We start from the raw sequence: 13,922 nt of genomic DNA, 5'->3' as shown, positions 1-13,922 counted from the left end.
ATAAATATTATTATATATATTTTACCTGACCCATGTTCCTGTCTGGAATGGCTGTAGAAACTTTTGACTGGGATTCCTGCCATGTTGTTTTCAATCAGTTGAGTGTAATGTTGTTATGTGATCACTGGATCACTGAATCTGGAAGTTTAATATAGAGCCCATGTTTAGTTTATTTAGCCTGTTTATTTAAAATCCATTTTCAATCATTTTTGTTGTCAGCTAGCATTAAACAGCCCAAATAAAGAAAAATAATTGCAACACCCCTTGAGTTTTAGGATCTGCTATGGAAGCTACAACTAGTTCCCAACTTTTTAAACAACTTGTCAACTCATCTGTGCAACCTTTAACTGTGTATCCTCATTTCTTTAGAATTTGATCAAGAACAGAGCTAGAATAGAATAGTAATGGGCCTAAAACCAAGTCAATGGCCTGTGTGAGCACTCCTGGTTACATGAGTGTCTTCATTATAAAGATGTTATAATTAGGCTGATTCAGGTCAGCATTGAATCGATGAGCTAACTTTAGTGCCACAGTTGACACAAATAGTGAGGAGCCCAGTAGAGATTTGGGTTATGAAACATGCTTAGGTCTGGGCGGATTGCAAAATAGTGGTTAACCCTTCACATTAACACGTGTCATAGCCTTTTAATCTCATTAGATATCTCAGCTACCAGCTGCATCAAAACACCATAGACATTTGTAAAAAGCAAAGTTTTTTTGAATAATATTAGTATTGGAAGATTTTTCAGATATTTTTGGGAGATTTTGGGAAGCACTTTATTTGGGTAGTACTTAACTTATGGATTATAAATACCTATCTATCTAAAATACCAATTTTTTATGAAATCCACTTTTATTTTCTTAAAATTAATGGAATTTCAATGGAAAATGTTTAAATTAAATATATAAATTAAATTATTGGTCAGTTTGCTGTACAAGGTTATAACCTTTTTTTCCCCTATATTCTCCTTTCAAATACATGTCTGGGAAATTTCCCCTTGCCCTATATTTCTGTGCAATGCAAATCCAGGTAAATTTAGTCTCAATTTCTACATTCTTAATTATTTCCACATTCTTTATTATTACTGTCATCAGTTCATACATGCCTAACGGTATTGGCTCATGGTTTTCATATTGTTGTTTTCGCAGATTATTGTTTTTGTCAGCATTGTTTTGCCCTTCACATTCTACATAAATAGAGTATAATGCTTAAAGGTTGAGGCATTTATTTTAGAAACACCGTATTTTTGACACTAGCAGTAAAGCCACTCTGCTAAAGTACTGATCACTGAGGCTGGAGCAACATTAGCATTAGCCGCTAACCGCAGCGCTAGCTCTTTTGCCGTTTAGAGGTAAGTATTTTGGACTGTAGCCTGCATTAACCGAGTTTAAAAAAAGCTACATGGGATGAACCTTTGGCTTACTGGAACACTCAGGGTTCCTCAGTGCAGTGCTGTCGGGCAGCATTTACTAGAGCTAACGCTGCTAGCTGCTGCTAACCGTGGCTAGCGCTGCTGCTAACCCTGCTATAATATTAAAAATCTAAGCTTGCTGTAAATAAACAAAAGCCTTAGATTTACATCCAGTGCTGAATTAGAAGGGAAACAGAATGGAAATATGAAGGAGTTCAAATGTGTTCATTATTTTACTTTTGTATATGATGCAGAGGACATGTCTGGGAGAATGTTGTATGTAACTTCTGCCCAATAAAACTTATGAATCTCCATTTTTTTGTTTTCTCTATTGTTTGAGTCCTTTAACTCTTGTTGTGTAAACAATCTTTAATTAATGAACAACTCTTTCTGTACATAGACTTCCATTCAAAGTTTAATATAAATTTAGTTCTCCTGTAAAAAAAAAAAAAAATCCATTGGACAGTAACGTTTTATCCCCTATTTACTGGAGTAAATCTACAGTGGCTGTCTGTTTGAACAAAAGCAGCAGCCTCATGCTGGGTCTGGATAAATACGGGAATTTCACGCTTGTGAGCAGCACCAAATGCAAAACACAAAAGGGAAATGAGGTAGGAAAAGGTACGAGGCATGCGAGGGAGGGAGAGCGATGGAGGGAGGGCAGAAGAGAGGGGGAAAGGAGGACAGAGTTAAAATTATCCCCCCTCAAGCAAATCCCTTTCAATCTTATCAGTGCGTTTGAGATGGACTAGCCAGCTTGCGACTCCATGGCTTGACAGCAGGTAAGGAAACTTATTCTTATTCCTCTTTAATTTCATTCTTATTGCTAATAGAGCAAACTGAGGATGTTTAGGAAGGTATCAGCTCTGTGTATTTGAGCTGTATTTGAGTTTTTAATTTGCATTCTGTTGGCTTTGTGTGTGTGTCTTTGTGTGTGTGTTGCTGGTACTTTGCTAATGCAACAAGTAGTTAATCAGCCTTACTGTGCGGAAATGATACTTAGCGGTGGAAACTGTTCAGTGTAGTTACATAAACAACACTTTGTTTTAAGGAATTTTTGACTTTCTTTTAATTCTATTGCAAACTTGCAGTTTTTCATTGATGTACTCGTAAAAAATTGGCTGTTGGTATACAGTGCAATTGTCCGTAGATAGTTTCAATATTGCTCATAACAAAGATAGACTTACATTTATTTATGGTAGAAATGGGCTTCTGTTGTGAAAATTACCAATAGTGAATGACCATAAGTGTGCACTGAACAGCCTTTACATTAGCACCAGTGGTGTGAAGTGCAGTGAACAACATTGATTATCTTGTATCAGTGGCACTTCTGTAGTTCCATTTAACAATATAACGTTATATATGTTTAGCGACATATTAAAAAGGTTCCAGAAATGTTTACGTGTATTGTTATAGAAATTTGGTTCGGAAACATTCTAAAAATGTGTGTTTCTTACATAACATTCCTAGTTAGTCAAATATTATTATAACATTTAACATTATGGAAATGTTAAAAGCAACATTCTCAAAACAAAAAATGATAGTAACATAATGTTACAGCAACGTTTAAAAACATTTTAAAAATGTGAAAGATTAAACTAATTCTAAGAAAGTTTAGAAAAAACGCTCAGATATATAGGTAAGATATGTTGCGTATGACACAGACACGCTTAGTAGTCAGTAGGCTTCTTCTACTGTTAAGAAAAAAAATGTGTATGTCCATATGTTTACATAAGTATACTAAATCATAACATTCATTATAATGTTGCAGTGGCATTTGAGATGGTGGGATATATTAGGCAGCAAATAACGGTCAGTTCTAATGTTGTAATGTAAAGGTTAGAAGCAGGAATAATTTGGTAAATGTAGTGATTCAATATAATGAACTTTGAGTAGGATCAAATAGTGATAGTAATATAGGCTTATTAAATAATTTGCAGTCATACCTAATAAAAATGAGCCAAAGTAGTAAATAGGCTCAAAAGGTGCACAAAGCCCACGATTGCTTATGTGAAGTAAAAGCAATCCCATCAGGTCTGATCCCACAGAATAGTCACTGTTACACAAATAGCTGAAAAAGTGAATGCTAGTCATGTCTTGTGGAGTGAAAGCATCAAGGATATATCTACAGGATATTAGGCAGGTGGTTTGAATGTAATGGATGATCATTGTACTATAGTATAAAATAGTTTTTTTGACCCCAACTTTAGCTTTAAAAAGCTAAGAGCAACAATACATTAGAACGATCTATCTATCTATCTATCTATCTATCTATCTATCTATCTATCTATCTATCTATCTATCTATCTATCTATCTATCTATCTATCTATCTATCTATCTATCTATCACAGTAAATTCACCAGTGTTAAATCAACACTATTAGTGTTAAATCAACACTCTCAGTGTTCATTTATAACACTAACAGTGTTAATTTAACACTAAAAGTGTTGATTTAACACTGGTAAATTTACTGTGCTATCTGTCTGTCTGTCTGTCTGTCTGTCTGTCTATCTATCTATCTATCTATCTATCTATCTATCTATCTATCTGTGTGTACATATATAGACAGTTCTGGAAAAAAAATAAGAGACCACTTAAAAATGATAAGTTTAAAACCTCTGGAATATAATCAAGAGGAAGATGGATGATCACAAGCCATCAAACCAAGCTGAGCTGCTTGAATTTTTGCACCAGCAGTAGCATAATGTTATCCAAAAGCAGTGTGTAAGACTGGTGAAGGAGAACATGCCAAGATGCAAGATTAAAGCACTGTACCTTTTTCATTATTTTGACCATTTCTTATTTTCTGTGAATAAATGCTCTAAATAACAATATTTGTATTTCTAAGTTTAAATGTTGTCAGTGGTTTATAGAATAAAACCACAATGTTTATTTTACTCAAACATATTCCTATAAATAGCAAAATCAGAGAAACTAATCCAGAAATTAAAGTGGCCTCTTATTTTATATTTTTTTTACAGTTTGGAATACCTATAGTTCCTAACACTCATATTATATTTGGGGTCAACTTGACCCCATTCAGTGTCTAAAATCTCTAAAAAAAAATGGTTGACATGAATGTTGTAATTCATTTTTATTGTCTTTTCTTAATTTGATTAAAACACTTTGTCTGTTTAAATAAGGTTGTTTTATATGCATAAAACAAGATATATCAATATTTGAGGTCACTATGACATTCAGTTTTATGATCTTTTTTTAAATGTCCCTTCACTTTAGGCTCTAACTAAACAACACAAGACTTATAATACTTATATAATACTAATAAAACACTTATAATAATGCCAGGACCGCTGGTAATTTGTTCAATAAACACAAAGGAACTGGCGAGAAAACTTTGCTAACATCTTAAATTATCTTGAATTATAATAATTATCTGGAGGTATAAATTGCTGGGATCGTATTGACACAGAGAATAACTGGTGTAAGGCTAAATTTGAGGACAGCAGAAGGGTTAAACAGGGAGAATTCACTGAGCATAGGTTTCATCATAAATCCTTTATAGTCAGTACAGTGTTTAAACTTCTTAACATTTGAAAGAATAATTTCAAACATAAGTTTTTGAACCTGCCAACAACTTTAATAATCTCTCGTGCCCTCATGATGACACGGCACATTAGGTGATAGACTCGGTAAGGCGAGGTCAACTGGGCACACAAATATCAGCAGAACACTCATGCTTCCTGTTGAGTTCAGGGTGTTTTTGCAGCCTGTATCCTGGACATAAAGTTTGCTAAATGTTTAGTATGTTGTTGAATTAATCATAATTTAAATTTAGAAAGTAAAACAATGTCTTAATATTTCAGTTTAGTTTATTTTGACAGCACAATCACTAGATAGATAGATAGATAGATAGATAGATAGATAGACAGACAGACAGACAGACAGACAGACAGACAGACAGACAGACAGACAGACAGACAGACAGACAGACAGACAGACAGACAGATAGATAGATAGATAGATAGATAGATAGATAGATAGATACTTTATTTATCCCAAAGGAAATTTAGTAAGCAAAGGGCTTCACTAATTCACTCAATACATTTTCTGCTGTTATGCTGAGCCACACCACCCTGTAACCTTAGAACTTTATGAGATCATGCAAAGTTGTTGCAAGAATGGTATGATTATAAACAGATAATAATTATTTGTTGCAGCTGGTACTATAAAAAAAGTGCTCACAAAGAACTATTTATAACTGTTTATTTGCATGGCTAAACGGTTCTTAATAAAAATGTCCTACTTTTGTACACTGTAAAAAAATATTTAACAGCATTTTGCTTTTCTTAAAAATCCTATTAAAATATGACACAACATTGCACAGTATCATGTAATTAGCCAAAAAATGCAGATTGTGCAGCTGCCAATTATAACAAACAAACAAACAAGAAAATAAAAAGTATGCTTTCGTTAAAAAGTAGTAACATTAACAGTAAATTTACACACAATAGCCGTTTTTTGCTAATTACTGTAAAAAAAATTTGACAGAGATAGACAGTGAAAGATAGAAATAATGATTTCATTTATTAAGGGAAAAAACTATCCAAATCAATTTAGCCCTGTGTGGAAAAGTGTTTCCCCCCATTAATTAACTGTGATTAATCACACTTTCTTAAAAGCTGAGTTCCATTTTCCTAACCACAACCCGGCCGGATTACAGCCAGACCTGTAGAATCAAGAAATTATTTAAATAGAACCTGTCTGACAACTTGAAGCAGTGTGTGATGTTCTGGGCCTGCTTTGCTGCTTCAGGGTCTGGACAACTTTCTGTAAAAAGAACCAGGAATTCTGCTGTTTACAAGACAATCTTAAAGGAGAATGTCTGGTCATCTGTTTGTGACCTCAAGCTCAGGGGTACTTGGGTTCTGCAACAGAACAATGATCCAAAGCACACAAAAAAGTCCTCTGAATGATTTAAAAAAAGAAAATTAAGGTTTTTGGCGTGGTCTAATCAAAGTCTGTTTGAGATCCTGTGGCATGATTGTAAACATGATGTTCATGCTCCAATGAATTAAAACAATTCTGTAAAGAAGAGATGTGAAAGACTTATTGCCAGTTATTAGTAAAGCTTGATTGCAGTTGTTATTAGTTTTAGGAAGCAAACACTTTTTCACACAGGGCTAGATTGGTTTGGATAGTTTTTTTTTGTTGTTTAATAAATAAAATATAATTTAAAAAGTGCTTTTTATATTTACTAAGGTTATCTCTGTCTGATATTAGAGTTTGTTTGATAATCTAAAAAAATGTAAGTATGACAAAAAAGCAAAAACAAAAGAAATGTGTAGAGGGCAAATACCTTTTAACCCCACTGTAGAGATATATAGATAGAGATAGCTGGAGCTTTACAGATAAACATAGATAGATGTATATAGGGAGATAGATATGGGTGTGAGATCTTTTGTGGAGTAAAAGCAAATAACAACACTTAAGCCCAGTCATGAATGTGGGCACATGTGGTCGCATGAGAGGGACAAGCGGGCAGTCTGGTCACCTGGTGTGCCTGGTGTGCAATACAGCGTGAGAAAAACATGGCAGCGGGGAGGAGCAAGCCTCTTATGAGACTTTGGGCCACATGCTTGAGAAGTGGATCTGAATTGGCTTGCAGGGAAAGACTGCCACCCAGTCTCATCAACACGTGTGATCACAACAAACCTGCAGCCTACTGGTGGCGTGCAAAGCCAATCCGCCATGACCAATAATCCCCTCCAGATCCTATTAGCCAGTCAACCTTGGGACGTAGACAGTTCAGGTCTATGAACAGAACACTATGACGTGGTAGATCCTTAGGAAGAGGAACCCTCTAGGTTCACGGTGTCGTACATGAGACCCTGTACTGAGTAGGACTCTACTAATAATAAACACTGAAGGAAATCACTTCAGTCACTTCAGAAATTCAGAATTTGTTTCATCAGTTGTAGAACTGATTTTTGAAAGTTCTTGACTTCATTCATTAATTTCTGTATTTATCATTAATCATGCTATACTATATTATTATGGGGAACTACGAGGATGCATACCCTCAGATGTTGTAACTGGGAATTATATCACATTAATAGAGTCATCAGTGTTGCAGTTAAAGATATATATATAAAAAAAAAAAGAAACAGTTAGCTAAAGATTCAGGAGTTTACAATTTAAAATATGTCCCACTTTATACAGTGTGTCCGTGAATAATGCTATTAGCACTGTTCCAAGTTTACACTCTATGGCATAAATTATATTTTTCAGGAGGAAAGTCGGGAGTCTCTATGCATATATAAAGGTTTTATTTTCATGTTTGATAATAAAAAAATGATAGTTTGAATCAGATGTTTTAGAGCAAGAAAGCAGCTAAAACATGTAGGAGTGGTCTATCTGCATAATGATGTTCAAAGGCAGTGAAGCGAATGAAAAACCCTTGCTTTAGTAAGTGTACAACAATAATACAGTAAGTATATAAACAGCCAAATATACTTTTTTAACATATTTTTCTTTATGAGCCACTTGTATGTCTCATTTTAATGGATAAACAAATCAATAAACAAATAAATATATAAAACAATATGGTATGATATGGTGTAATAAACAAACATTTGGTTTGTTGCCTGAGGGCAACACTAAGCCATAGAGAGTTAATGTTATTAGAACTGTCTCAGGGTTAGCATTGTTTTCAATATCAGTTCATAGGGATTTTGCATTGTTTTGTACATCCAAACACTATGGAAACAGGTCCTTAGATAGACATTATAGGACAGCATACTGTGTGTTTGATTGATTCATTGAGATACTAATAGATTTAAGTGTTAATAAACTGTATAATACTACCACTTTTACTACTGTTGATGTGTGGTGCGGCCATCTTGGATTCTGAACTCATTGTTGGTGAGCCTCTCTAATCTTAGGAAATCTGACTTCCAGTTAAAATGTACTTTTTTGGAACACAAATATATTTACAATATATTGCAAACATATTATTAAAAAAAGCTTCTTTGAGCTCCAAAATGCTGAGCAGCTAGCACTTGCTTTAAACTAACAGTTCAGATTAATGAACAGTTCCATTACTTCTTAACAGTAGTCATTCAGTAGTAACACAATAATTTTTTGTATTCACAGTTCAATTATCAGTCAAAACATGTCTGTTATCTACAAATGCTTCTGAACAATCGTAACAAGAGCTCATAGGCTAACACTGCTAACACATGCTACTTCTCCATAAATACACACCACAGCCCCCTTAATCACACCCACGTCTTTGAATGATATACCATATTTTTTGCACTATAAGGCGCACTATCAATGAACGTCTATTTTCTGGTCTATTTTCATACATAATGCACACCAGATTATGTATGACGATTTTTTGGAAAATTAAATGCGTCTTACAGTGCGAAAAATATGGTAGTCATTCAAATGATTTTTAAAGCAAATACAGTATATTAAGATTTTGCCATGTATAAATAAAGCTGAGATGATGGCATAACTGGTGAAGGTCTAAGATGTGTTAGCACTAGTTTAGCATTTCTCTGCATTTCTCTCTGTAAACTAAGGAGCCACTTGTCACCAGCACAATTTTTGGCTAGTAGAATGTTTTCTGAACATTTGAACAAATAATATTTGAAGAATGTTATACTGTCAAGTTTTGTGGATGGTCATAGAACGTTTTTAGTCAACATTTTTAAACGTTGTGGTAACGTTGCTGCAATGTCACTATCAATGCCAATGTTAAAATTTTTTGTTTTGAAAAATTTAACTTTTAACATTTCCTTAATGTTAGTATTTGTCTAGCTGGGAATGATATGTGAGAAATGTTCTAATCATTTTGTGATGCAAACCATTATTATGTTACACGTTTCTAGAACAATCCTGGAAATTTTTTTCTGTAACGTTACAGACTAACCTTTACAAAACTTTCCTAAACATTCTTATAAAGTTCTCTGATAGCTGGGCGTCTTGAGTAACTAATGGATCATGTTAATTAGATTTATAATGATACTAGTTAACTATAATATTTTTTAGCAGGAATATGATTTGAAGTTTGGTGCAGAGTTCCCTGGTCAAACATATTTAATAAATCTATTTAATAATTCACTATTACTATTTAATATTTAATATTTAATAAAACTCATAAGTTAACTAAGAGATTTATATGTGGGTGACATTAATTATTACAATGTTTTAAGGGGCTTAATCCATACAGTTCTGTACCTAATAGTATAATCTGTATTACAGAAGATCTGATGGAGATTAAGTTTTGTATCCTTGTTTACTTATCTTGAAATTTGAAGTTTTTTTCTGAAAAATAATGACAACAACAGGGATGAATTACGTTTTGCAGCAGCCTGTCATTCTCCCTGTTCTCCTCCATTATTCACTTAGTTACTTGCTACAGGCTTTGCCTACCTCCATTACACTGAAGACCATCCTTCATCATTTGTATCAAGTTGGAAGAGCAGTAATCTGATTACAGTTTTCAGGGAGGTTTCAGCTGTTAGCGTCATTCAACTCAGGGGCTCATAGCTGGCTCAGTGAGATTCAGCCCTGGTGAGTGATTGACTCGATAATTGGAAGTGAGTTGTTTATGATCCAGCTGCGGTCCCCTCCAAGAAAAACTGCTCAACGGTTTTGTAAGCTTGATGTACTGTTTACTCTACGCTGTGCCATTAGTTCAAGACACTGTTTGGTTTCTTTTGACATGAATGTTGAGGGTATCAACATGTCTGATAAAATCAATCAATCGTTTATTAGGGGAAGAATAAATTAGCGTGATTGCAATGTGTGATCACACTATTGTTGTTCTTTTACTATTTTTATTAATATTATTACTACTCCACACATTTTTGTTCAGGAAAATTAATACTTAGGGGCTGCAGTTTTTGAGATATTGACTTCTATCCAATATCCTGATTTGAAATAGTCCACTTTCAGTATGTATAGCTTTTGGATAAGTGCAGCAGTTTTCGTACAGTAAGCATTGGCAATTATTTTAAACTTCTCTATTGGTGCTGTGTTTCAAGCTACAAACATCAAATTTAGCACAAAATTAACAGTTTCGTTTTATGTTATGCCTGTTGTCTTTTGGACAAAAGTTGTTGCACCCCACATTTTAGGATTTGCATTCCACCATTTAGTTAAATGTGTTTGGACTTCAACATTTAGCCAAATGTGTTTGAACTTTGATATTTAGCAACAAAAAAAAACAACAACAGCTATCAACAAAATTCTGGAGCGTTGGGATATTGCATCATGTCAGGCACACTATTATTCACAAAATAATAATTTAATTATTATTCATTTGAGTTACACATTTATTTTAAGCTAAAACAAAACTTTGTTGTTTTTAGGGGTACTGGGACTCAATTTAGGGGTGATAGAGCAGCTCTTAAAAAGATGTAGACATGCCGATGGGCAAATGTTTTAGGTTTTGGACTAGGGATGCAAATGATTAATCGACTTTAGATTAATTGTCGATCAAGAGGTTGCTCGAACAAAATGTATTACTCGCGATTAATCGCTAGAGGGCGCTACTGTAGTAACTTGAACAGAGCGTGAGAACGAGAGGTGAACACGACTCGCGAGAGACCAGGGTTGAAAACAAAATGAAGCGGGCGAAAATAAGTGCGGTGTGGGACCATTTCAACATTGTTAATTTAGGCAAAGAAGTCAAATGTTCTCTGTGTAATGCGGTATTGAAATACAACAGTTCCACTAGCTCACTCAGTTATCATTTGAACGCCGTCACAGTTTCACTGAGAGCGCGAGCGTGTGATGAGAGAAGGGCGGAGGACATTACAGAGAAGATATGCAGCATGATCAAGAGAGATTTGATGCCAATCAAGACAGTTGACGGTACAGGGTTTCAGGATCTCATTGCATTGAGGATTGTTGAGGATTTCCTAATTAATAGCCTAGATGCAGTTTCTTCATAATCTATAGGCTCAATAATAATCTGTTTGGCTCTCTATTTAATTTCTTCTATTCTTTTTTTTTTTTTTTTAATATGTCTAATGGTACAAAAACGCAAAAACTGAGCCAGTCCTTAATTTATTTCTCTTTTTAAATTAAAGAATGTATTTTCTTATACCATAAAAAGTCTGCTTTCTTTTCCTAATGCATAATTACTTGAGGAATATATAATATAATATAATACAATATAATTATCATAATATAATATATACTTTTTGAGCTCAGTGTTTTAACTATTTAGCTGGTATTTTTAAAGGCCCTATTGAAACACTAAAATTCAGGTAAAAACGCCGCTTATCAATTAATCGAAAGTCGATCGATAAGATCAATCAACTAATGATTAACGAATTAATCGATAATTTGCATCCCTATTTTGGACTACAACAACAAATTGACCAAACCAACACCTAAATCACAGCAGCACTGCTCACAATTTCTGCAGAAAACATGTCTAATTGCCTTTTCTTTTCTGTTATCTAAGGAGACTGCTGTTGGCCTTGAGGATTGGCAGAATCCGGAAGGATTACTGTGGTTGCCAAACACAGGAGATCTGCAGTGCCAAATGACTGTTGACCTTAGGTGTGGAGGAAGAAAGTAATCCACACCTTCCACTGCTCTGTCCAATCAGTCCCAGTACCGGATTGTGATGTGGGACACTGGAACTTTATGGTAGTGTATTTGAAAGAATTATGAGGAACTGAATAACTGAATAGTGGAAATAGCAGCTGACTGCAGTTGTCACCTTAAAGGATGTACTGTGGATAGATAAAGTGTGATGTAATGGATCTCTTCATCTACTTGCTGTTCCTCCATGACCTTTTTACTTGGCTCACACTAGGCCAGCGATAAAGAACAAGCAAACCTCAGCTGCATAAATGAGACTGTGATTCACGATGGCTACGGATACAACCAGAGCCGTTTTGCCTTTGCTGCTGCCTTTCTCAGAAAATATGCACATGGGTGGAATCCTCCGAGGACTTTGCCCTCTACCTCTCCCCCTCGTCCCGCTTCTCCTCCTCTCAGTGATGCCCTCTTTGGGTCTTACCAGTGTGCCAGGATTAGAATACGATTGGGGAGCTCAGCCCAAGCTAGTTTGTACCCCCATTCCTGCCGACGTTGACCCCAGCTGCTTTCCCCCTGGCAGTGTTGCCCATGGGCCTCCCAGCAATGGACATGCCAATGGTCACACCAATGGACATGCCAATGGTCACACCAATGGACACGGTAATGGACAGTACACTGGCGGCTTGCCCAACAGCAGTGGTAGCCGCCGAGGCATGTCAGACGAGGCAAAGGCTACCATTCTTCACCTGAGGGAAAGTCTAGTGCGTCAGAAGGAGACCATTCTGGACCAGCGGGAAACTATACGAGAGCTGACGGCAAAACTGACACTCTGTGAGGGCTTTGGGAGGGGTGCAGGCGGTCACCACGATGACCACCACGGCACATCACACCACGGCTCCCACCACTCCCCCCATCACTTTGACAGTGACCATCATTCTGACCCTCATTATCCTCTCAACGGCCACCGCAATGACCATCATAGAGGGAAGTCACCATATCTGGGCAAACAGGGCTTCTCTCCTGAACAGGCAGGCAAGACATTGCAGACTCTTAAAGAGAGACTGGAGAATTTACAGGTAAGAGGCTCAGAAAGGTCACAACAAATTCATTTATATAGTGCTTAGAACATAGAAACCCCAGACAACTTCTTCCTCAAAGCTGAAAGAGGATGAAATATTGGAAGGAACCAAGGCTCAAAAAGAGGGAGACGCATGCGGGGACCCATCCTCCTCTGGTCAGTATATAAGTAAAACAATTGATAAAGATATTGAAGACTATTATGTAAGTCCTTCAGGTGTTCTGATAATAATACAGCTAATACTAGCAATAGCAACAGCAATTGGAGTCAAGTAGAATTTAAAATGCAATTTAAAAATTGCAACAGCAACAGCATCTAAGTTCTCCTCGTCCATAAACTCCTAGATCTGCAGACATTATCTAAGGAAAGCTAAACAAGTAGGTTTCTAGTCCATACTTGAAGAATGGGAAAGCATTTTCTGAAAGGTTATTCATGCAGTAATGTACTACTCATCATGTAGTAAACGTAAGTGTTAAACAAATCAAAATACTCTGTGAAGCATTTGGGTGGCTCTTATCTGGGGTGCTGGTAACTTGTGGTTTCTGAGGATAGAAACTATTACTCCTTTTCTGGGGCAGTCCTGATGAGTGCCAGTTTCATCATAAAACTTTCAAAGGTCTTTAAATTTGACTGACCTTCATTTCTTAAAGTAATTCTTGTATCTGCTTAGTTGAATAGTTCTTGCTATAATATGGATTAGAACAATAATCACTGTATGCCAATGCTACCTCTACACAACTTTACAACTGATGCTTTCAAACACATTAAGAGAACAAGAAATTCAAGTAATTAACTCTTGCAAGTTTTGAAATCATTCCAGATTACCCTACCTCAAAAAGCTGACTAAGAAATGCTGAGATGTGCAAAGCTGTCATCTAAGCAGTAGGTGCTACTTTAAAGAATC

At 35.6% G+C, this 13,922-nt stretch overlaps 1 protein-coding gene across 1 annotated transcript in view; it reads left to right on the top strand.

Moving 5' to 3' along the window:
- Positions 1–2,085: 2,085 nt before the first annotated feature.
- si:dkey-14o18.2 (neuronal pentraxin-1) overlaps positions 2,086–13,922 on the top strand; it is a 28,713-nt gene continuing 16,876 nt past the window's right edge. Inside the window, exons 1-2 of the mRNA XM_049476298.1 lie at positions 2,086–2,194; positions 11,858–13,016. Coding sequence (XP_049332255.1) covers positions 12,270–13,016 — 747 coding nt within the window. The 5' untranslated portion in view covers positions 2,086–2,194; positions 11,858–12,269. The remainder of the gene's footprint in view (positions 2,195–11,857; positions 13,017–13,922) is intronic.

The sequence above is a fragment of the Astyanax mexicanus genome, chromosome 3 (assembly GCF_023375975.1).
Source record: "Astyanax mexicanus isolate ESR-SI-001 chromosome 3, AstMex3_surface, whole genome shotgun sequence".
Taxonomy (NCBI): domain Eukaryota; kingdom Metazoa; phylum Chordata; class Actinopteri; order Characiformes; family Acestrorhamphidae; genus Astyanax; species Astyanax mexicanus.
Note: the sequence above shows the minus strand (reverse complement) of the source record. Positions and strands in the feature narration are given on the sequence as shown.